The sequence below is a fragment of the Falco biarmicus genome, chromosome Z (genome assembly GCF_023638135.1).
Source record: "Falco biarmicus isolate bFalBia1 chromosome Z, bFalBia1.pri, whole genome shotgun sequence".
NCBI classification, from domain to species: domain Eukaryota; kingdom Metazoa; phylum Chordata; class Aves; order Falconiformes; family Falconidae; genus Falco; species Falco biarmicus.
Genome location: NC_079311.1, coordinates 59,088,778 through 59,110,527, shown reverse-complemented (window position 1 = coordinate 59,110,527; position 21,750 = coordinate 59,088,778). Strand labels below are relative to the sequence as shown.

The window sequence follows — 21,750 nt, the reverse complement described above, 5'->3', positions numbered from 1 at the left end:
ATATTTGGAACAGAACAATCATTGAAACACCTTCTTTTTAATCAGCTGGTCTCCTACTTCTCCCCCCACAGACTAGACACAGTGAAGTTGCTGGTATTTCTCTACCTTGAGGAAAAAATCTGGCAAAGGAAGATCAAATAATCTTGATGAAAGCATTCTCCTAACACTCATCAAGGCCTACAGATCCAGTTGCAACTCTGGTATCATGTTGGAAAAAAGTTAGAAGCTTGAAAAACAGGTGAATGTATTGTTACTCAATACACTCGAAGTGTAAGAGAAACACTTTTTTCCATGTAACTGAAAATCTTTATATAACGTGCCAATAAATCATTATGGCAGAAAAACCTTTCTTGCAATTCATGCAAAATCTATTCATAACTTCAGTCATGATAGGTTCTGTTACTGATGGGGAAAAAGACTGACCGATGATGAAAAAATTCAGATGTCCTAGGAGAAACTTTTAAGTATATATGAACACATTCACCAGGCCTACAGCATGTATAGACTCATCAACACTGTCCTGTGTCTGTCAAGCTATAAGCTGATAGGTCTGTGAAAAAAAAATGGGAGAATGTCTTTTCAGACATATCAAATACTAGACTCCAGATTATTTTCAATCTCTCAATACTAATTCCAATTCACATCTTTTCCCTGAAAAGTATACATACTTGATATATAACTAACCATTATATAACAGATGACATAGAACAGCATTTCCACAATAGAGAGTGGCATATTGGGTAGAAGGTAGAGCCCTTTAACATTGAGATCTTCAATATTCACAGGATATGATTCATCATCACTACCACTATGATCATTATCACAAGAAAAGAATGCTGGTAGCTTTGAAAATATGTGAAACTGCACTGTCACAGGGCCCATATACATTATCTTTAGCCATTATTTTTTGTCTAAAATCGGGATTTATATTGTGTATGAAATGCTAGTATTCAAGTATTCAAAATATTTGTTTCTTTATTCCAATTAGAACAAAAAAAAAATTATCTGAGCCTCAAAATGGGTGATCTTCCAATCAGCTGTAGTTAATATTTCAGTTCACATGATGGGAAAGGAATGGTCCTGGACCACACAATTACAGAGGCCCCACTGTACAAGGCAGTAGCCATAACATGACAGTCCTTTGAATGTAAAATCCCAAAAGACGTGGCTTGGTGCCTTCTGCCTGCTCTTCGCCTCCAGATGCTCAATGCTTCTGTCTGAGGCATGTGGAGCCATAAAGCAGAAGAGAGACTGTGAGACTACATTGCACAAGGCACAGCTCTGCCTACAGGCCAGAGCTGCACCTAACACTGCATGGAAGGAGACAGATCTTGTGTTCACACAGTGATCAGCCAAATAGAATATGGTTGTGTCAAACAGTAATCAATCCAGTATCCACTTATGTTATTACAAAGCATCTGTAATACATTACTCTTCCATCACAGTAATTGCAGTAGATATGGGGGGAAAACAGAAAACATTGAAAAGGTGTTTCAACAAGCTATAGAACTACAGCTAACACTAAAAAATCATGATATTTCATATAAACTTGACTAAGTTCATTTTGTACTTTGAATCCTTCAAGAACTGTTTCAAAGAACAGAGATGACCTTTTGCCATTAGGTGTGCTAAAGCTATTAAATCAGTTCAGCTCCTTCCTTCTGCCTCCCTTCTCCCCGTTTCCTTCAAAAAAAGCACAGGTCCAAAATTAATTCCTAGTCTGCACAGATGACTGTACTTTTCCTGGCTCACTTGACTAGAGCAGTGTATGAAGATATGTGGTCGTAACAGCATGGAAAAATCTCCTTCTCACTGTGAAAATAACTGTATGTTCTATTGTACTATAGAATCCAACATTAAAGATGACTGGTATTTTTGATATACAATTCAGAATCAGAAAGTTTCAACAGAAGGTTTTATGAGATATTCCATAAAATCCACCGTGTAGGAGTAGGGTAATTATTGTCATTTCATCACTTTCTCAAACTATATACAGTTATCTCTTTATACTAGTCATCAGCTTTATACCATTTGATCTCCTTTCTTTTTATCCATCTAATTACAAAGTAGCAGTACACGTTTGCATCATGAAGACTGGCCTGAGTACCCAGTGCAATCTCCTTTGATCTTCAAAGTCTGCATTTTCCCAAAGACTTTTTAAAGGCTATGTCTTACGTGCCAATGACATGTATTTAAAAAACTATTTTATGTGGAAAGAGTCATCATATTTTTTACACCAGTAGCGTGCAACACAAATTAACATGAACAGCATGATAGAAGCATATGTCATCTCTTTATTTTGAATACTTTTACATTATTGGGTCTGAGACAAGGAACTCGTGCTCTGTTTCAGTAATGTGCACGAAACATAAGCCGTGTTGACAAGTTAGACACTGGCAAGCATTTCAAAACATTGCAGTGGTTCTACATTCATGTGACCTTATTTCAAAAACCAAACAAATACCTAAATTTGGAGGCTGTTTTTTAGTAGCTAGGGGCAAAAAAAGCTCATTTGGATTTGGTGATCTAAAATTGCTCTTTGAAGGAGCTTTTTTCTCCCTCTTAACTATACCTCTTAAATATTAGAGATATGTGTAGAGGAAGGCTTGCAACCACACACTCTACCACACTTCACGACTACAAATGCCACTGCACCTGCTGTCCTTTGATATGGAGGCCAACTCAGTCCAGTGACAAACAGTATTATTCCTCATGACCCTTAGTTTAGAGTTTAAGGATGGTCCAATCCTACAAATTCTTATTAGGGTACAGTAATATCCCTTCTGTCTTTTGTTCAGGAATACTTTGGGTTATTACAAAATCCTCGCCCTCAGCTGTGACCTTGCAGAAAAGCCAGCTGTGGCAGGGAAAATAGATCATGCCTTGCTTCGGTGTAGGCATTAGTCGCTAAGATATGATTGCAGCTGGATTTCAGGTTCAGTTTACCATTCAAAAACAAGGAATAGTGCCAAGACAAGCTCTGAAGCCAACACTGTTCCTATTCGTGCAAACCTTACAAAATGCAGTTCACCTAGAGCAGGTTTCACAGTCACATCCAGGCAGGTTTTAAATGTCTTCAGGGAAGGAGACTTCACAACCCCTCTGGGCAGCCTGTTCCAGTACTCAGTCGCCCCCAAAGTAAATGATTTTTTCTGCATATTTGGAATTTCCTCCATTGCAGTCTGTGCCCATTGCCCCTTGTCCTGTCACTCAGCACCACTGAAAAGAGCCTGGCCCCAGCCTCTTGACATGCACCCTTAAGCTATTTGTAGACATTGATAAGATCCACTCTCAGTCTTCTCTGCTCCAGGCTAAAGAGGCCCAGCTCTCTCAGCCTTTCCTCATCAGGGAGATGCTTCAGTCCCCTAACTGTCTTTGTAGCCCTCTGCTGGACCCTCTCCAGTGGTTCCCTGTCTCCATTGAACTGGGGAGCCCAGCACTCCAGATGGGGCCTCACCAGCGCAGAGCAGAAAGGGAGGATCACCTCCCTCGACCACGCTCCTCCTAATGCACCCCAGGATGATACCACTGGCCTTCTTGGCCACCAGGGCACACTGCTGGCTCATGGGCACCAGCACTCCCAGGCCCTTCTCTGCAGCACTGCCCAGTCAGACCCCAGCCTGTACTGGTGCGTGGGGTTGTTCCTCCTTAGGCGCAGCACCCTACATGTGCCTTTGTTGAACTTCATTAGGTTCCTCTCCACCCAACTCTCTAGTCTGTCCAGGTCTTGCTGAACAGCAGTGCAGCCTTCTGGCTCCCAGTTTTGGCTGTCGGCCACTGCTCCCAGTTTTGTATCACCAGCAAATCACACACTTGTCACTCTGCTAATGAAAGGTTGCATCCTAGGTCTCAGACAATAAATGTAGCTTATGACAATATAGCCAATTGTTTGTAATTAGGTTTTGGTGCAGACATTGCTAAATTGGCTAAATTGGCAGACATTGCTAAATGGCCAAGACTAAAGGCAAGGATGTTCTTTGGGCCAAGTTTTATAAAAGGAAAGACCAAATGCCTGTTTATTGCTCAGTATTGAATATGTACTTGGCTAAGATGGAAGCTAACACAGGCCAAGGAAAATGTATTATGTTTGGGTTTGGACCAAATATGAATGTACCAGTTAAGACTTAGACAAGGGTTAAGGCTGGGGCCAGGTTATTGTTTGGTAATCAAGAGCAGAAGGGTTTGGCTCATTGCAGTGTCTTCAACAGACTACACTGCTGAACCAACAGCGGTATTAGTAGGTAACAAAGGATTTAAATTTAATTTTAGAAGATGTTTCTCTTGTTTTATTATAACCTGGGAAAGATTCTAGGTGTAGTTAGGGTTACAAATTTATAGAAAAACATGGGAAATTTACTTTATTCCTTGAACTCCTATGCCTAAGAGGAAGTCTAATGTTGGTAAGTGGCAATTGCTAAAGCATTTAATATTAACAAAGTCAGCACCTCTCTTTAGCTAATGTTAAACTGAAATTTTGTTTTTAAGTCTTTATAAAAGAAAAACAGAATGCCTCAAGTTAGCAGATGGTTACTGTGCAGATTGCTAGAATAGAGAATTGAGGCGGGTAAGGGGCAATGCTTTTTGTTACTTCTGATAGTTGTTGGTCACTTGCTATAGATTGAAGTTATTACTTGGATTAAAGATAAGGTTTCAAAAAAGTAGGAATGAAGAATTTGGTTTACTGTATCAAAGCATATGGCCGAGGTAAGGAAATGCCTTATGTTCATGCCTATACGGACAGCAGCCATCTGGTTGTGATTAGAGCTGAGCTTGAGGTAAGATTTGGGCAATCAATTTTGCATAAAAATACATAAACACATAAATACAACAGTGAACAATGTCACATATATAAAAATAGGGAAGTTACAAAAATGTAAAAACTATACCTGATATATGCCATAATAAAAGATTTATTTTGAAATACCTGAAAAAAAGCAGTTAAAAAAAAAAGGCACAAAGATTATCTTTCTACCAGCTTACTAATATTACAAAACCATCCCTGGGATAATTTAAAACTATTCATTGATCTAGAGATTGTGCTGGTCTTTGTTTTAGATGACCTAGAAAGTAGACATTTTTGCATTTACACAAATTAACGTATCTCACACAGTTTGAGAAGTACTCTAAAAAGAGGAAATGAAGTCTTGGGATTGATCGTGTTCTGCATGGCTCAGACCTGAGTGGAAAGCAGCAGAAGCAAAACCACTCCACATTAGCAAAGCTTCACTTTAGAGAAAGTTGACAATTAAGTAGATGCTGCAACAGCCAAGAGTTTTTGGAAAAAAACCCCAAATGTTGAAGTGTGCCTTCTACTATGGAAAAAGGCTTACTTCAGCAGAACTTAGCGCCTCTAAGAGAAGTGGTATTTTGTGGTTTCCTTACTTGTGTTTCACAGTTGCAAACAATTCTAAAACAAGATACATAAATTCCTGTAAATGTTTATAAAGATCAAATTATAATTTTGTGGATGCCTGGATATTTTACATCTATGCTATTTTTCTTATGTTACCAGACAAAATGATGGTGCAATATATGGTAATTTGCATATTAAGGAGCTTGACCAGGACGTCTGTGTCTCTAGTATACCAGATGGTACAGCTGTAGCCAGAGTTCTGCGCTGTAAATTATTTTGAAAACATTTTCTATGTCACAGCTTACATTACAAAAAGAACAATTAAGATGGCATCAGGATAAAGGCTAGCAAACAGAAGGACTCGCTACTCCTCTGTGCCTGAGAGAAAATCTTTAGAACTTGGTGTTGAATTTCTGTTATTATAGCCCTGAGATAACAGCAGTAAAAGCAATTCTCCCTGGGATCACACCAAACAATTACTGCTCCAACTGCTGACCCAGCAGCTTTGCCGCAGATGGGGTATGCTACACACAACTCTACCACAGGGCAAATTGAATTTAACACCTTAATTCATTTAGCGTGTCTAGCTATAAGAGACAGAAAGGCTGGATTGGAGATAAAACACTGGAAACCACGAGCCCAGACCTCCTTTTGTAACATCACAGGAAAAATTATTTAAAGCACCTACTCGGGGAGGTTTTCTAGTTTCATAATTAGCACAGGTGGAAACGTTTAAGAATGAAGTGGTTCCATCAGAGAATCCCCTTTTTCTCGTTTTCGTTCTCCACAGGGACCCCCTTCAGCAGCTGTTCTCCTGCAACACGGGCAACACCAGCCCCCGACCTTGCCCAGGCCAAACGTTCAGGCTGGCACGGCCCCTCACGGCCCCCCCGCATTAACAGGGCCATTAGCCACCGCTCTGCAGCTCGGCAAGGGACGGGGCCCAGAGCTCGGGGTCCGCACGGCCTTGGCAGGGCCACGGGAGCCACCCCACCACCCCACCGCCGCAACGGCCCCGCAGCACCGCGCCGCCCCGCGCTACCGCCAACGGCCGCCCGCAGCCCGCGCGGCAGCCCCGCGCGCGCTACCGCCAATCAGCGCGCGGCAGGCGGAGGCCGGCGGGACGCGAAGCAGCCGCCGGCCAAACACGGGCGGCGGTGGGACGGCCCAGCACGCCTGCCCCGCTGCGGCTGAGCGAGTTAATTGGCTAGTTTGCCTCCAAACCGCCCAATCAGAGGATGCCTTGTAAGCGCATCGTGAGCCTATCAGGGAGCCGCTTCTGCTTCCGCTCTGGTGGTTTGAAACCGTCCTGCTCCGCGGCCGGGGGCGGCTGGTGCCGGCAGGTGAGAGGGGGCGGGGGGCGGCCAGGGGTGCTGCGCCCCGGGGGGCCGCGGCTTCCACAGCACCTCCTCTGTAACCTCGGCGCGGCTGCCCGGCGGCTTACCGGCGGCCCCCACTGCCGAACCGCTGCCGGCGCCCCGGAGCGGTCTGTGAGCAGTGAGTATGCCTGGCCTCCGGGTGGCCGGGACGGTTGCCTTAAGGGCCCAGCCTTGGAAAAAAACAAAACCGCCACCCCGCGCTCCCGTACGGCATTGTGCTCTTTTCTGCCTGTCCCCCCGCGTGGTGAGAAGCTTAAAAACAGGGAGTTGAGCCATGCGAGGGGGTGCGGTTAAGGGGAAGGCGTGCCCCGGGTGTGCTGGGGGATGGAGTAGTTCTGTTTCCTAGCCGTTGAGTCCTCTGATCTGATTATTAAGTGGAAAGCATTACTTTTAGTCAAAAACAGACTGAAAAGCGCAAAATTCTGAGCCCAGCCCAAGCAGTTCAAAGTTAAGGGTGAGAGCAGCCATGGTGAGTCGAACCGAAGATCTTCATATTTGTGATTTAGGATCCTGTTTCTAAAAGTGGCTGCCTTAGCATTGTAGTTATATGCTTATGGTTTGGAAGGGACTACTGCTGTCAACAGGAATCTTTCTGTGATGAAGTGAGACATATGTTTTGGCAGATGCTTGGGTAGGATTAGAATAACATGGTAAGTGTGAAGTTGCTCCTGTCACTCTCATGGTATAATGATTTGCAGCTTAGCAAGTCAACTTCTTGCCCCAGTGATGGTGTCTTACTTAATATCCATTGATTTCTCTTTTAGAAACGTACCCGGTATTTTCTTGAACTTAATGCTTTTTCACCAAGATCAAAGCTGACAGGTTATTCTTAGCATGACATGGCAATGATGTCTATAAATATCAGCTTAAAAGAAGTGTATTTATCTCGATTTACTGCAGTAATCCAGTCTGTTGTTTAATATATAAGCAGATTTCTAGAATTCTAGATTTACTGGGATTTTCACTGTAATGTTGCAATAAAAATGCAGGGTTAGACTCTGGACACAAAAATTGGAAGTACAGACAGGCAAAATGTAGAAACATGGGGAAAGCTTGAACGCTCAGTAGTAAGCTGTTAGTGAAATCTAAGGCAGCATTCAAGTCTGTAAAGGCAGTCAGGTGGAGGACAATAGATAAACACAGAGGAGGGCTGGTCCATGAGTGTAAAGAAAAGGGGTGGGAAGAGGGGGCAAACACGCTGAGCTCGAGGTGACAGTAAGTGACTCTTAGAAGATTATGTCAAACAGGTAAGCTGCAGTTATAGATTGGAAAGGAAGAGTAACCTGGAGGAAGGGTGACCTGGAAGAGTAACCTGGAGGAAGGGTGACCTGGAGTGGAGAGGTAGCATCACTTGTGGTGAAGAAACCTTTTGAGTTTTGGAAGACCACAGACTTGAGCATAGTTTCAGTGCTAAGCAGAGAACTAGACACACTAGACTGAGCGTCAAGGGCAGGATCTCAGGAAACTGAAAATAGAAGTCAGGATAGTGGTCTCAAGTTATTGAACAAACATTTTGGAAGAAACCTTTCTCCTTCACTTCCTTGAACTCATCAATGTTCATGCAAAACTCCATTTGCCCTCCTGTTTTGCAGAAGAATTGATGGTAGATTAGTTCTTTTTAAGTGGGCTGAGGAGGAAGAGAACAGTATTTCTAATTTTTGGCAGCACATACACAGGTAAGTGCGGGATAGTTGATCCTTTGTGATGCTCCCTAATGCCCACACACATGTTTGAATACCTCCAGGAAATTTAAGAGTAGTCAAGACCCACAGTTTCAGAAACTGCATGAGTAGAAGCTGACTTTTAAAGGTTACTAAAGAAGTATTTTTTGGCTATTAAAATAATTTGTCAACTAAAGGAAGGGTGAGTGCTAGTATAAAATTACTTTATTAGGCAGAGCAGCCAAAACCGAAAAAACAGGTAGGGAATAATTTGTGGGGGAAGGAAAAGAAGAAAATTCTCAGAGCTGGGGACAATGGAAACAGAAGACTTGAGGAAGCTCCTATTTCTTCTTTCATCTACACACCAGAATACAGCAATAAAAACATTTAGTAAACCTCCCCAAGACTTCGTATTTAATGCTTATTTAACATGGTTGGTATATTAGGGCTCAGCAGGAGGCAGTGAGATGGTAGTCGTATCTTTTGAACCTTGGGCTGTAGGAAATCTCAGCATTTAAAATTGTCTTTATACCATTTAAAAAATGTCCATCTTAAGCATAGAAATGAACTACCCATTCTGCAAGGTGTAGATATCTGTGGCAGAGCGAGCTTTTGTGGTGCAAGAAGAATCAGCATCTGGAGTAACTCAAAGAACAAAAAGATCATTTCCATCTGTATTCCTCTGTAGAGAACTGTGAGGTTATTGTGGGATTTTGACATTTTTTAAAAAAGGTGGTGATGCTTCATGATTATCTCAGCATGGGCAGTGGCTGAGGTAGTTCAGGGGGGGGAAAAATCACAGCATAGCTTAGTCACTCTATAGAAATTTTGTAGTGAAACAAGCTCCAAAACAAGACTAATAAGTAAATAAGGAGGAGGGATTGACACAGGATTTTATCTATAAATTAAGGCCTCTGTTATTCTTATCATCTGTTCCTTTTTTTTTTCCCTCTAGCAGTGTGTTTTAGTTACAATTGATGTAAAACTTTATATTGTGTATCATGAAGCATTTGGTCATTACAGTCAATGTAAAATATAAGAGAAAACATTTATATTGTTGCTTTTTGATCTTCCATAGTTTTCTTTTAAAGTAAATGGAAGAGTTTCCAATGTTTTCAGTATGGTTTGGATCAGTTTCCTACCTGGCATTATATAATGAAACTATATGATCAGTTTAGCCCAGAGAATGCATTGATGCAATTTCTACAGCAGGATCTCTGTTTCTGGGGAGAATGTTGGTGAAGATACAGTAAACATACTGGAACTGAAAAATGAAGTTCAGCTTCTACTGTTTTATAGACTTTGTGCAGAATGTCATCAGATGAGGAGAAAAGCACAAGTCCAGTTTTGCCAAAAGACTCTGTTGGGGGCAGTTCTGTTTCTTCAGATCTTCAGGTAGGAAAGAGGCAACCTCATTCAGTTCACTGTCATGGTATTTTATTTAGCAAAGGATGATTATGGGGAAATTAACAAAACTTGCATCTTTTTTGTTTTATGTGTACAGGAAAATAAAAATGTTAGTGAAAAGAAACAAATTAGACAAAAAAACCCCGAGATTAAAATATATTCACTTGAATTCCCTTTTGTGCATTTCACAAGAAATTTTAATTTATGTGAAAATTCCTCTGTAAACTTAAGAGGCTGATCAATGATAGCTACAAGTAAAATCATACAGTTTTCTTACCTCTTTATTTTCTGGTGTTATTTTTTATGTAAGTCTTATCAAGTAGCATAAATTTGACACAGTAGGATGGAAAATCATTATTTCTGCAGGATTAGTTGTAACTGTGTTATGCTTCTTACATGATGTAAGAACTGAATTTTTTTTAATGGATTTGTTTCTCATAGAGTACAATTGTGGCCAAGTTCACCTTGGAAGGGAAATGCTGCTTTTTGCTTCTTTTTTTTTGGTTTTTTTTTTCCTCCCAGCATCAAATATACCAAGATATGCTGGAACTATGGTGGCGTTTTTTCCTTTTCTGTGCTCAGCATTCTTTTGAAAGGATGCAAAGGTACTAGACAAAGTCTTTGTCCTGTGCTTCTGAAAGCAGCAGATTTTCATCCTTTACTAATTGATTATTCCTATTTGAGCAGTGAGTGGATTTTTTTCCTTTGATAGAATTCTATCCAAAACAGGCTAGTTTTGAGAAAAATAGCTTTTACTAATTGCCCTGTAGAAATGTATCTCCACTTTTGTCACCTGGTGGAATGGTCATACACAGCAGAAGCACTGTTAAATTAAGGGGGTTTTGATTCATTTGGATTGATTTTGCCCTTTTAAACTACCTGTTCATGAATAATTCATTTCTGCAGTTCATACACTTCTCTATTTGTGATCATATCTCATAGATAAGTTTTCTTAATCTTTGTTCAGCGATAGTAATTAATCTGTGTTTCCAGTGCCTTTTATAGTTGGAAAATGGGATGAAGGCATTGTGTGACATATTTTGAAAAACCAGTTTTCTTTTATGATCTGGTTGATTATCAAGGAGGTTCTAAGGCCACCTTTTAGAGAATGATAAACTAAATTAATGACTGCTTTCCAACTGAGAACATGTCTATAATGGAATAGCCAGGTGGAAGTGACCTACAACAATCATCTAGTCCAACTCCCTGAACAAGTCAGAGCTGACCAGAAGTCGAAGCATATTATTAAGGATGTGATCCAAATAGCTCTTAAACACTGACAGGGTTGGGGCATCAACCACATCTCCGGGAAGCCTATTGCAGTGTTTGACTGCCCTCTCAGTAAAGAAATGTTTCCTCATGTCCAGTCTAAACCTCCCCTGGCACAGCTTTGAACCTTTACAGTGCGTCCTGTAACTGGATCCCAGGGAGAAGAGTTCAGCACCTCTCTTTCCACTTCCTGTCATCAGGAGTAGAATCAGAATCATAGAATCATTTAGGTTGGAAAAGACATTTGAGATCATCAAGGCCAATCATTAACCCAGGACTGCCAAATCCACCACTAAACCATGCCTCTAAGCACCTCATCTACATGTTTTTGAGCACTTCCAGGGATGGTGATTCCATCAGGTCCTTTGGTCTTTTCGGCCACCTGGGCACACTGCTGGCTCATGCCCAGCCGGCTGCCGACCAGCACCCCCAGGCCCTTTCCCACCAGGCCCTTTCCAGCCGCTCTGCCCCAGCCTGTAGCGCTGTGTGGGGCTGGTGTGACCCAGGTGCAGGACCCGGCACGGAGCCTTCTTGAACCTCATCCAGCTGGCCTCGGCCCATCGGTCCGGCATGTCCAGTCCCCTCTGCAGAGCCTCCTGCCCTCCCGCAGAGCAACGCTGCTGCCCAGCTTGGTGCCATCTGCAAACTTGCTGAGGGTGCACTCGATCCCCTCGTCCAGAGTGTCAATAAAGATACTGAACAGAGCTGGCCCCAGTACTGAGCCCTGGGGAACACCACTGGTGACTGGCCACCAACTGGATGTAACTCCATTCACCACCACTCTCTGGGCTTGGTCATCCAGCCACCTTTCTATGATTCTATGATCAAAACTCCTTTGACTTTCAGGCCTTAGAACTATATTCCTGTAGTTTCATGCTTTAACAGAATTTTTGTAGCTGACATAACGGCTTGAAAGTTTTGTTAAAAGCAGAACAAAGATAGTAAGTAAACTGAAGATATATTGTTAATTTTACTGTGGTTTTATTTTAAATGTATTTGTCAATATTGTATTGCAATTGCAGCATCTTTGTTGCGGAATATTTAAGATTGCAATGATACAGCTAATCATTCAATGTTTCCATTGCTCTGTGTTACATATTCTTATTGCAGTCTCCAGGAATTATTTTTCTTAGGTCTGAATTTCTGCTTACAATTGGGATACTGTGTTTTCTTCATTCCAACAGTGTTGTAATATTGTAATTTTTCACGGGATGCTGTCAATTGACACTTTCTGTTGGTGCATGAGGGTACGTGTATTCTTGGACGTAGTGGATCCTTAGGGTGTTAGTGTTAGAATTTGAAAGATAAGATAAATATACTGCTATAACTTGATATGTATATTTTGAGTGCTCAGGATCTCTATAGTAAGACGGACTGTGTGCTAGTGATGAAATTGGGTGACTCAAAATGAACCACCTACTTGCACCTGACATCTTACCTACTAAGTCCCTTGAGTTGGGTAAGGTAATCATGGAAGAAGCTGAATCAGCTCTGACTGAAAACAAAATTTTTGGGGGGAAGAATTAGTTTTAAGTTACTATTTGGCCACATGATCACTTTGAGGAAGACAGAGAAGTGATAAAATGTCTTCAACCCAATCATTTAATTTAGATAAGGTTAAGGTGAATATATTGGCTTTTTTACTCTGCTGAAGTTTTGCTGCAGGGAATTTTATACAGTTCCATGCAGTTCCTGGATCAATAACTCACCTGAAGACAACTGTTTTCTTCTTTGACATCTGATAGAATCTAAATTCAGAAAGATAGGGATATGGAAAAATTAATAACTTGTTGATTCTCAGCTGACTATACCTTTAACATGGCATGTGATACTTCCTTTAACCTATCAAAAAGATACACTATGTATTTGTAATTATATAGTTTCACAGACAATTATTTAGCCTTTTAATTTTAACACGATGGGTTAGAATATGGGAGATGGAAATTTGAAAGGAAACTAGAATTCAGCTAAAATGTACAAAACCTAGCTTGTTAAATTTTCAAATGAGTTGAAACCCATATAAATGTAACAGTTTCACTGGAAACTTTAAAATACTATCCTTTTCAGCTGGTAGATTCAAAAACACGTAACATGTAATTGGTACCTTTAACTGATTGTTTCCACTCTAACTTTCCCCAGCTTGAAGAACAAAAATATTTTCCAATTCACAAGTGATTTCTGAGGCTTGACCTCCTTAGGATACCAAACAGAATTAATACAATAGTATTAAGTGAATTAAAAATGACTGCTAGTGGCCTGGCTTAATACTTTCCAACTGGCATTTTTTTCCCAAATGTTTAATTAGTGACTTTGTTCAGTTTCACCATTTAACTGCTACTGGAATATTTTTAGTTAATTACTGGAATGTATGATGTAGCCATAATACAAATTGTCTATAGTTACACACTGAACTCTAAATACTTCCATCCTGAAAATCTCTTTGAGAGATTTAAAAAAACTCGTTAGTTGGCTTACTTCAGTACATAGTATAATGCAACATACCAGTTAAATTGATTTATAATTTTTTAACAGGAAAGCTTTTATGTTAGTTATATATGTATTCCCTATACCTATATAATTTTTAAAATGCATAATATAAGGTAAGAATAATTATATCTAATCAAAAGAAATTACTGGATAATCAAATGTCTTTTAGTGATTGGCTTTAGAACTCCCACCAAAGAAATCATAGTGTTATGGAATATGAAACGTGACTGAGTTCAGTAGCATCATTGTCATGGCTATAAAAATATTTTTCTTTGCAGTAACGCTTAGAAATAGTATCAGGTGATTAATAGCTTACATGATCTAGAATTTATTATTTTTTCACAGTTCATGTTTTTCAGGTGCCTATTCTAGTATCCAATCTGGCATCTATCAAAGTCTTTCTGTGTAACTATTGCATTATATTAGTTGTAGTCAAAATGAATGTGAACATGAAACAAGAGAGAGACAAATTATTATAATCATGGTAGGAAAACAGCTCACTTGCAACTCTATGGGAAATCCTCTTAGAAATGTCTCAAATTATTGAAAACTGTTTCCACTCCTTCCTATACATATATATATATAAAATTTTTGGAAATGTGATTATATTTTTATGTTTATTTGTCATCGCTTTGTGACAGGATGAATATGGAGACCTGCTTCGTTATGCTGTAGTGACTCCAAAGTTTGAACAGTGTGTCTCAAAGTGGTCAGAATCTGCATCAGAACTGAGAGCAGGTGGAAGATTTTCAGGTGTAACAGATGATGCCATTCACTGTAAGACTCCAGGTACCATGTGCAAAGCTCTTTGTTGATTTGTTCTGTCAATTACAAGAACAATGATACAGCTTTTTTGACTTAAGTTTTTTAACAACTTCTGTTTGAAAAATACAGGTGGCACATATATAGTACAATTGCATTTTGCACAGCAATAGGAAGGCCTATTCAGTGAAGGATTCTCACTGACATTGCTTTCAGATGATAGTATTGATGTGCTGACAGTTCTCTGTTTTGTGATGCAGACGTTTAAAGAGGTTGGTGTAATGGTGCAAAAAGGGGTGCCCTTGCTTACAGTACACATCATCAAAATCTGGCAAGTCACAACTGGTTTTGCTCATACCTGTACTGCCATGGTAGATAAATGGGTATTTTTAATATTATTATTTGGAAATAAGAGTTACCTTAAAAGGGCTTTGTGTAACGAGTAATCATGTCACTACATGAATGTCATTCTTGCTCTTTTTAGTTCAATCACACTATTCTAGTTTTATTTTATTCTTTGGTACTTAAGACTGTCTTGTGATGCATTAATAACACTGATGTTTACGGTTATATGTTGTTTGCTTTTGTCACTAGCATTTAGATTGAGGAAGCTGTTAATTTTTGCTTCAGAAGAAATAGTAAACCATCATACCTGCATTATTTCTTTACCAGGGAGTTTAGCTTAATCAGGAAGAACTAAGTTTTAAATTAACTTCTATTCTTTATCATGCTATTTCATGATAAAAATACTTACCTACAGTTTTTTCTACACTCCTGTTTTTTGTGATCCTCGAGGATGGCTTTATCTCTACTATTTAGAGGACCATGGGGTATAAAATGTGTAGATAATTTTACTGCTAAAGACTAAGCAGCCTTGAAGTGCTTGTGTAAATCTGGTGCTAATTGTCACCTTGAAATAAATGTTGTTCATGGCTAGTGTATGCAAGAGCTCTTGGCCATGCTGATCAGAACTAAATAACAGTCTGCTAGCAGGAATTTACCAGTTGAATTGCAAAGGGCAATGCAGTCATTGGAAGTTGTTAATTTCGTATTAGAAAAAGAACCATGAGTAAAAATAAATCTATCCTCTTAAATTGTGTTGTTGTTTTCACTGAATATAAAGAAATCTTTGTAAGCTGTCAGTTATCTTTTAGTTAACTCATGTTAATACCATATAATAAATTATCTATAAACGGGTTCTTAAAATAAGGAATGTGATTAAAGTGAGGGAGGTAGTATTGGTTATGCTCTGTATCCTTCCGCAGTGAGTCTGTGCAGTGGAGTTTTGGTATGTTCAGACACCCAAACTAATCCTCTACTTCCAGTATGCCATAAGGAGAAATGTTTTATCATTTTTATAAACTAATGGAGAATCTTAGTCCTTAAGGACATCATATCCATAACTTCTCTTCATGCAGAATTAGGGTGGTGGTTATTCTGAATATCAGACTGCCATAAGAAATTTAGAAGGTACGATTCTGAGTTCACTGAAATCATGAGAATGGAAGTTTGGAGAGAGAAAATACTCTGTAATGGAAGTAGATCTGGAGTTAAGAGTGTGAATGATGTTAGAAAAACTTTTCTCAACAGAAAAGTTTGAAGTGCAGCCTTTGCATTTTGGTATTACATATTGAACTTTATTAACTTGATCTAGTGTAGTTATGTTCTGTGTGGGAATTGTACCAAGCTGCATAAGAATCAGATCAATAGAAGCCGCTGGTATTTTGAACTATGGAATTATTCTCAAACAGTCAAACATAGTAGGAAAAATTCCACAACAGTTATAAGTATTCCTGCAACTCCTACAGTGAGAACAATTGCTTGGGCTTTAAAAAATTATGATACAAAATTTTTTGATTGGAAGAATAAAAAATCCTTATCTGTTATATCAGGTTGAGGTACCAAAAATTGCAGTCTGGTAGATTCAGCTAAAGGTAATGTTTAAGCTGTCTGTGATTCCCACAACCGAAGAGCATTGTGTGGTTACTGTCAGGAGTCCAATACTGTCTGACTATGTTCCTTTAGATATGCTCATGAGAAGGGTTTCGTCTTCTGGTACCAGTTTACTTGTCTGAATATTTGCTGTTAAATGGGATTTTGGTTTAGCAGAGTGATACAGCAATATATTGAAATTGCAATACAAGCACCTGTCATGGTCTGTTTGGATCTCTCAAATTAACAGGTCAGCATACTCCATGAATTAAACTTTATTTTCTGAGCTCAGTAGGAAGGAAAACAAACACATCGAACATGGGCTCAATCCCATTTGTACAGACCAGTCTAACGAATTCAAGTTCACTAATTCATCCCTTAATTCATGAAGTTTTTAACTCACAAGTTCTCCAATCATAACTTGCAACTGATAGCTCATGCCCCTATGAGCAGAATTGCCTAGCTGACAGAGGGAGTGCTCATCCTTCCTTCCCCATCACAGTGCAGGACTCCCCTGTATCACAGCGGAAAGCACAGAAATCTTGGCAGTCTGGCTGCTGCTGGATACATTTCAAAAGCTTTTTGTGTAAGCTGACTTATTTATACCTTCCAGCTTGGAAGTTTGATCTGTGCTATTTCTGTTCTGAAGGAACTGTCAGACAGTCCCTGTGCAAGGATTAGGGTGGCAGGAGACAGCAAGCTGCAGGTGATAATGGCTGCGTAGTGACCTTTAGCCCTTCTGTCCATCATGTCCCGCCTACACACTGCTCTTGCCTTGACCTAATAGCACTGCTCCCAGGATACACCAAGCCTTAGCATGAGCTGTGCGTTAGCCAAAATCTGAGCAGGACCTGAGTGAACAGTCAGAGCATGATAGAGTAATTGTAATCGACAGTAAGATCACAGTACAACGTGGTTCCTGTTACTGGTCTATACGAGAACCATCATGACTTAGGGTGTCCCCGGTTGCCAGGAAGGACTATGGGTTAAAGCCAGCTCAAGCCCGCACCTCAGTTGAAAGTTCATTTTGCTGGTTGCTCAGGTTTTTTACTGTGTTGGGTTGAGCCAACACTTTCCGCATGCTTGTCTGGCTAGCACAGGATGCATTCACACTTCTTGATTCACTAAGGCCACTTACACAACCAGTTGATCTACTCAGCTGGTGCGGCCTTTTAATGAAAAACAAAGGCCAGTCTCTGCCCCTCCCTGTGTTCAGGTAAGTGCAGCTTTCTTTACGACAGCTCTGGTCACTCCCTGTATTCTTCCCTGAACTTCAAGAGCATAGGGCTCATCTCCTCTGAATCTTCCTCCATTGTAGCAGGCAGTTGATCAATTGCACTATCAGATTGCAAGGATTCAAATACACTTGCAAATCTCTTGAATCGCAAGCGGTTCAGGTCAGCTGCTGGGAACGTTTCTCAGCCTGAGTAGTTCTTAAAAGAGGACTTCCACTTAAAAGTGGAAAATTTTAAATCCAGCTATGTGGAATTATATTACAGAGCAAATTCTAGTTCAGGTGTTGTCCCCAGTGTGCTCTCTGCATAGAATTTTGTCTCCCAGTTTGAGTGGAACATTGTTTTGTAAGGGAGTATTTGTGATGTGTGTTACTGTGCTTATACAAAAGCAGATCAGAATCAAAACACTAGACTTGTGCACTTTTTTTTTGGTTGTTGTCTGTATACTCTATTTTCAACCATATTTGTCTGAAGAGAAGATCTTAGCCAGCACTGTCTGCTGTCTCTCTCTTAGTGAGAGGGGTTGTACTTTTCTTCCCCATACCCCTCCCCTCTCTGGGGCCAATAGTGTAGCCTATGACGTGTTTATTCCTTTTTGCTGTCTAAAAGTATGCAATAGAAGTGAAAGGACAAATTTCCATTCCCTTGATTGTTTCTTTTGAAATATTTGAACAAAATTATCTTTTACTGTGCTTGGTATTACCAGATAAGAATAGTCATTTGCAAGCTGTAGGTAATTAGCATGTAACACAGGAAAGAAATGCACTTATACTTGATGGTGACAAAATTTGGCATCACAGTTTTATGTATTGCTCATTACAGGAAGCCACACGTTCCCCTCAGTTACATATGCTCAGGTGTTTATTATCTTTGCAAAGGGCACCACTTTGCAAAGTACAACTTGTCTTGTATTTTCAAAATGAAAACATTGGTTAAAAACAGTAAAGAAGGTGCTTTTAATCATCTCAGAGGCTGAGGCAAGAAAGTTTATATGGCCCCATCATGCTTTATTAATTACACGCTTTAAACTTCTGGTGCTTTGCTGCTGTGTCAAAACATAGGTTTATGTTCAAAATGTCTCTATGTCCTGTCAGTCTAGGAAACAGAAGTCTTATATTTCTTTGAGACAGAGCTTAAAACAATTTGTAAAAAGAAGGTTATTTCAATGAAAATCTGTCCAACTCTTCTATATAACCTCTAGTACTGAGCAAGGGTGATTGCATATTTGGGTTTTTTTCCATGATACTAATAGTAAGACTTCAGTTGAACAGTGAGAAAGTAGTCAAGTTCAGGTTCAGTCCTCTACCTCTGATGCTGATTAGATAGGATAGATCAATAGGTTGTTGCTGAAGGCTGTTAATTTTTTTGTTTAGCTCCATTCTTTTGGCATTGCTTCATGTTCATACTAAGTATCAGGTTCTTTGACATTTGCCCTTTCCTTGTCTGGCTCTCATGCTGTTGCTATGTTAAAATAACAAAACCATAAATTATTAGGGTAGTGTTCTATACATTTGTGAAACAAAAGTTTAATCTTCTGCAGAGCTTCTCAAGCTTGCAGTGTTTTTTCGCCTTCTCCATGTGATGTTAGTATTGAGACCAACCAAGTTTCCAATGCCACGTTATGCCTTTTGAAATGAAGTTCTGTTTGTGAAGTATTCTCTTGTTTGGCATTTTTACTTCCTCCTCAGGTTTTTGAAACTGAATTGAATGTTTCCACTACGATGGTAGAAGTCTTAATTGCTGGTAACCTGTATTCATTGCAGTTAATTTAATGATATATAATACCTTCACTAAAAGCTTCCAGTCAAATAAGAAAAATAATTGAAATGAAGCATGCTGTACTGTTTGATTCAGTGTCCAAATGCTTTTTAACTTTGAAACCTAAAACTTAATTTCCTGTTCTTGTTCAGTTGATTAAATTGGAAAATGAGTAAGACTGGAGCAGTAAATAATTTGTACAAAGATGTCTAAAGATGACTCGTATCCAAACAGTGGGAAAATTCCTTCTCTTCAGGCTACCAGCCCTCAGTATTGATTCATTAAAACTTCTGAGAAGACTTTTTAAAAACTATACATTTTAACAAATTTCTACCCTCAGCTTTGACCACTGATAGCAGATCATGCGTGAGAACAGTCTGTCAGAGCATATTTACTTAATAAAAGCAGAAAAAGTCAGGTACTAGAAGAACTCAGAAAAAATCCCAAATGATAGTATTGGGATAACAAACATATGGAAAAATGACTTATTTCTTTACCTCTACTATAAACAAGAATACAGTCTAGGTATTTGTCAGAATAAATGTATTTCAGAATTATTTAATGAAGTACATTTTTATACTTTATCATATCCAAATGGTTCCATGTCCTTGGTGCCTGAGTGCACTGTAGCTGAATGCATCATGTAGTACAGCGGAAGGGACAGAGGTGACAGGAGAGCAGTAGGAGTAAGAATGAAATTAATATGTATACAACTGGAAAATTATGGCCTATCTGAAAGGCCAAGATAAATGACATAGATGATCATAGAAACATGTAACAAATACACTCGGTGGATTCGGTGAAGGTACATCCTATGATAAATGAGAAAACTGCAAGCAGAGTTAAGATAATCTGTACATAGGATTAAGGGGAAGGGAGTGATGAACTTGTAACTATGATGTCAGACTATGACAGTTGTCAGTCTATTTTAATATCCTGGTTTTACTGGTTACATTGCTACTGAAAGATCAGTCGAATGAACTTTCTGAGACTTGTTTTGAAGTTCAGAAAGCAGCATTCTTTATTACAGCACCAGGAACACGGGAGATATCTCCTCCTAACGTGCTCACCTTGTCCTAAAATATATGTCGCTTTTATTCTGTATAATCATACATATGCATTACATTTCCCCAAAATCCAGACATATTTGATTATTTCCTGGAATTCATTTACATTAGTCCCTCCTTCTTTTGCACATGCATAGTTTTGTTGTGACGACTGAGACACTGTTGGCTCCTAAACACTCCATGACCCGGTTATGTTGGTCCTTTTATGATGTTTCTTGGCAAAACCTACTAAGTTTCCATGAGATTCAATCAGTTCTTTTCTTTCATCCTATATTTTTCTTTTCAAGTTGGATCATAAATCTCATCCGTACAATACTAGATCTTCTCAATTACAATCTAATAATTATACTAACACAGGGACTTCTCGATTACAATCTAATAATTATAATAAGGTTATACTTATACTAAGGTTATACATTAAACTTCTGGTATCACTGCTGTCAACATTTTGTTCTGTTTTTTACTTTGTATCTTGCAAACAGGCCCCTGGCCTTAGGAGTTTACAGTCTCATTAAGGAAAATGGCAAAAGTTTTTACGTTTTTGACTGGAGATGTTAATCGACATAAGAGAGATACTTTTTGTTTCTGGCAATGCTAGGGGATTTTTTGGTACTTGCTGTAATCATCCTCTTTAAAACAAAATTAAATTAAAAGGTTCTGTTCTTTAAGGGGGCAGGTAGTTTTGATTTGACTGTTTACGATAAGACTGTTGGTTTAAATATACGTATATCTTTGAAACATATATTTGAATTGGGTTGTTTGTTTTACTTGGGGAAGGGAGGTTTCTGATGGCAGAAATATTTTAAGATTTTGATGGGGGAGTTCGTTTGTTTCTTTGTTTGTTATTTTAATACCTGGCTTCTATCCAGGTTTTAACTTCCATCCAGAATACAGACCAGTTACCCTGTCCACAGTATCAATCCTTATTGCCTGTTTCATTTTTGGTCTTAATATCAGTGAAAGAGCTTTCTGAGGCCAATATGGACCGACTTAGCACAGTTATTTCAGAAGAGGCTTCTTCACAAGAGTCCACGTGTGGTCCAAGAGAAATCAACGAAATCATAGTGACTGAATTGAATTTACCTGATGAAAAAGTAACTGAAATAGAAAACATACTCGATTACTGGAGTGGAAGTCTTAAGGTATTTATTTTGTGTGGAATCCTTAAATATCATATACAGAGATCAGTGTGTTGTAGAGTAAGTGAGAGTGCAGCAAAAGTTGAGTGTGATTGCACTGGGAAGTGGTGGTTTTGTTTTTGATTGTTGTCGTCTATTGTGTATAAGCACTACAACATCTTGTTTCAAGAATTTTGGAGTAACTTTCTCCATTAGGGAAGTTCAGTTATTATCAGTTATTCAATAGTGCATTATGTCCAGTAATATTTATAAACAGCCTGTGTAATGGAGGCATCACTGTAAATATTCATGTCTCCTTAAT

At 39.3% G+C, this 21,750-nt stretch overlaps 1 protein-coding gene across 2 annotated transcripts in view; it reads left to right on the top strand.

The window, feature by feature from the left end:
- Positions 1–6,636: 6,636 nt before the first annotated feature.
- The window catches only part of POC5 (POC5 centriolar protein), a 28,477-nt gene continuing 13,363 nt past the window's right edge, over positions 6,637–21,750 (top strand). For both annotated transcript variants that reach the window (XM_056324903.1, XM_056324902.1), the window contains exons 1-4: positions 6,637–6,696; positions 9,693–9,788; positions 14,198–14,345; positions 21,268–21,452. In XM_056324903.1, the coding sequence (XP_056180878.1) occupies positions 9,705–9,788; positions 14,198–14,345; positions 21,268–21,452 (417 nt within the window). In that variant the 5' untranslated portion in view covers positions 6,637–6,696; positions 9,693–9,704. The remainder of the gene's footprint in view (positions 6,697–9,692; positions 9,789–14,197; positions 14,346–21,267; positions 21,453–21,750) is intronic.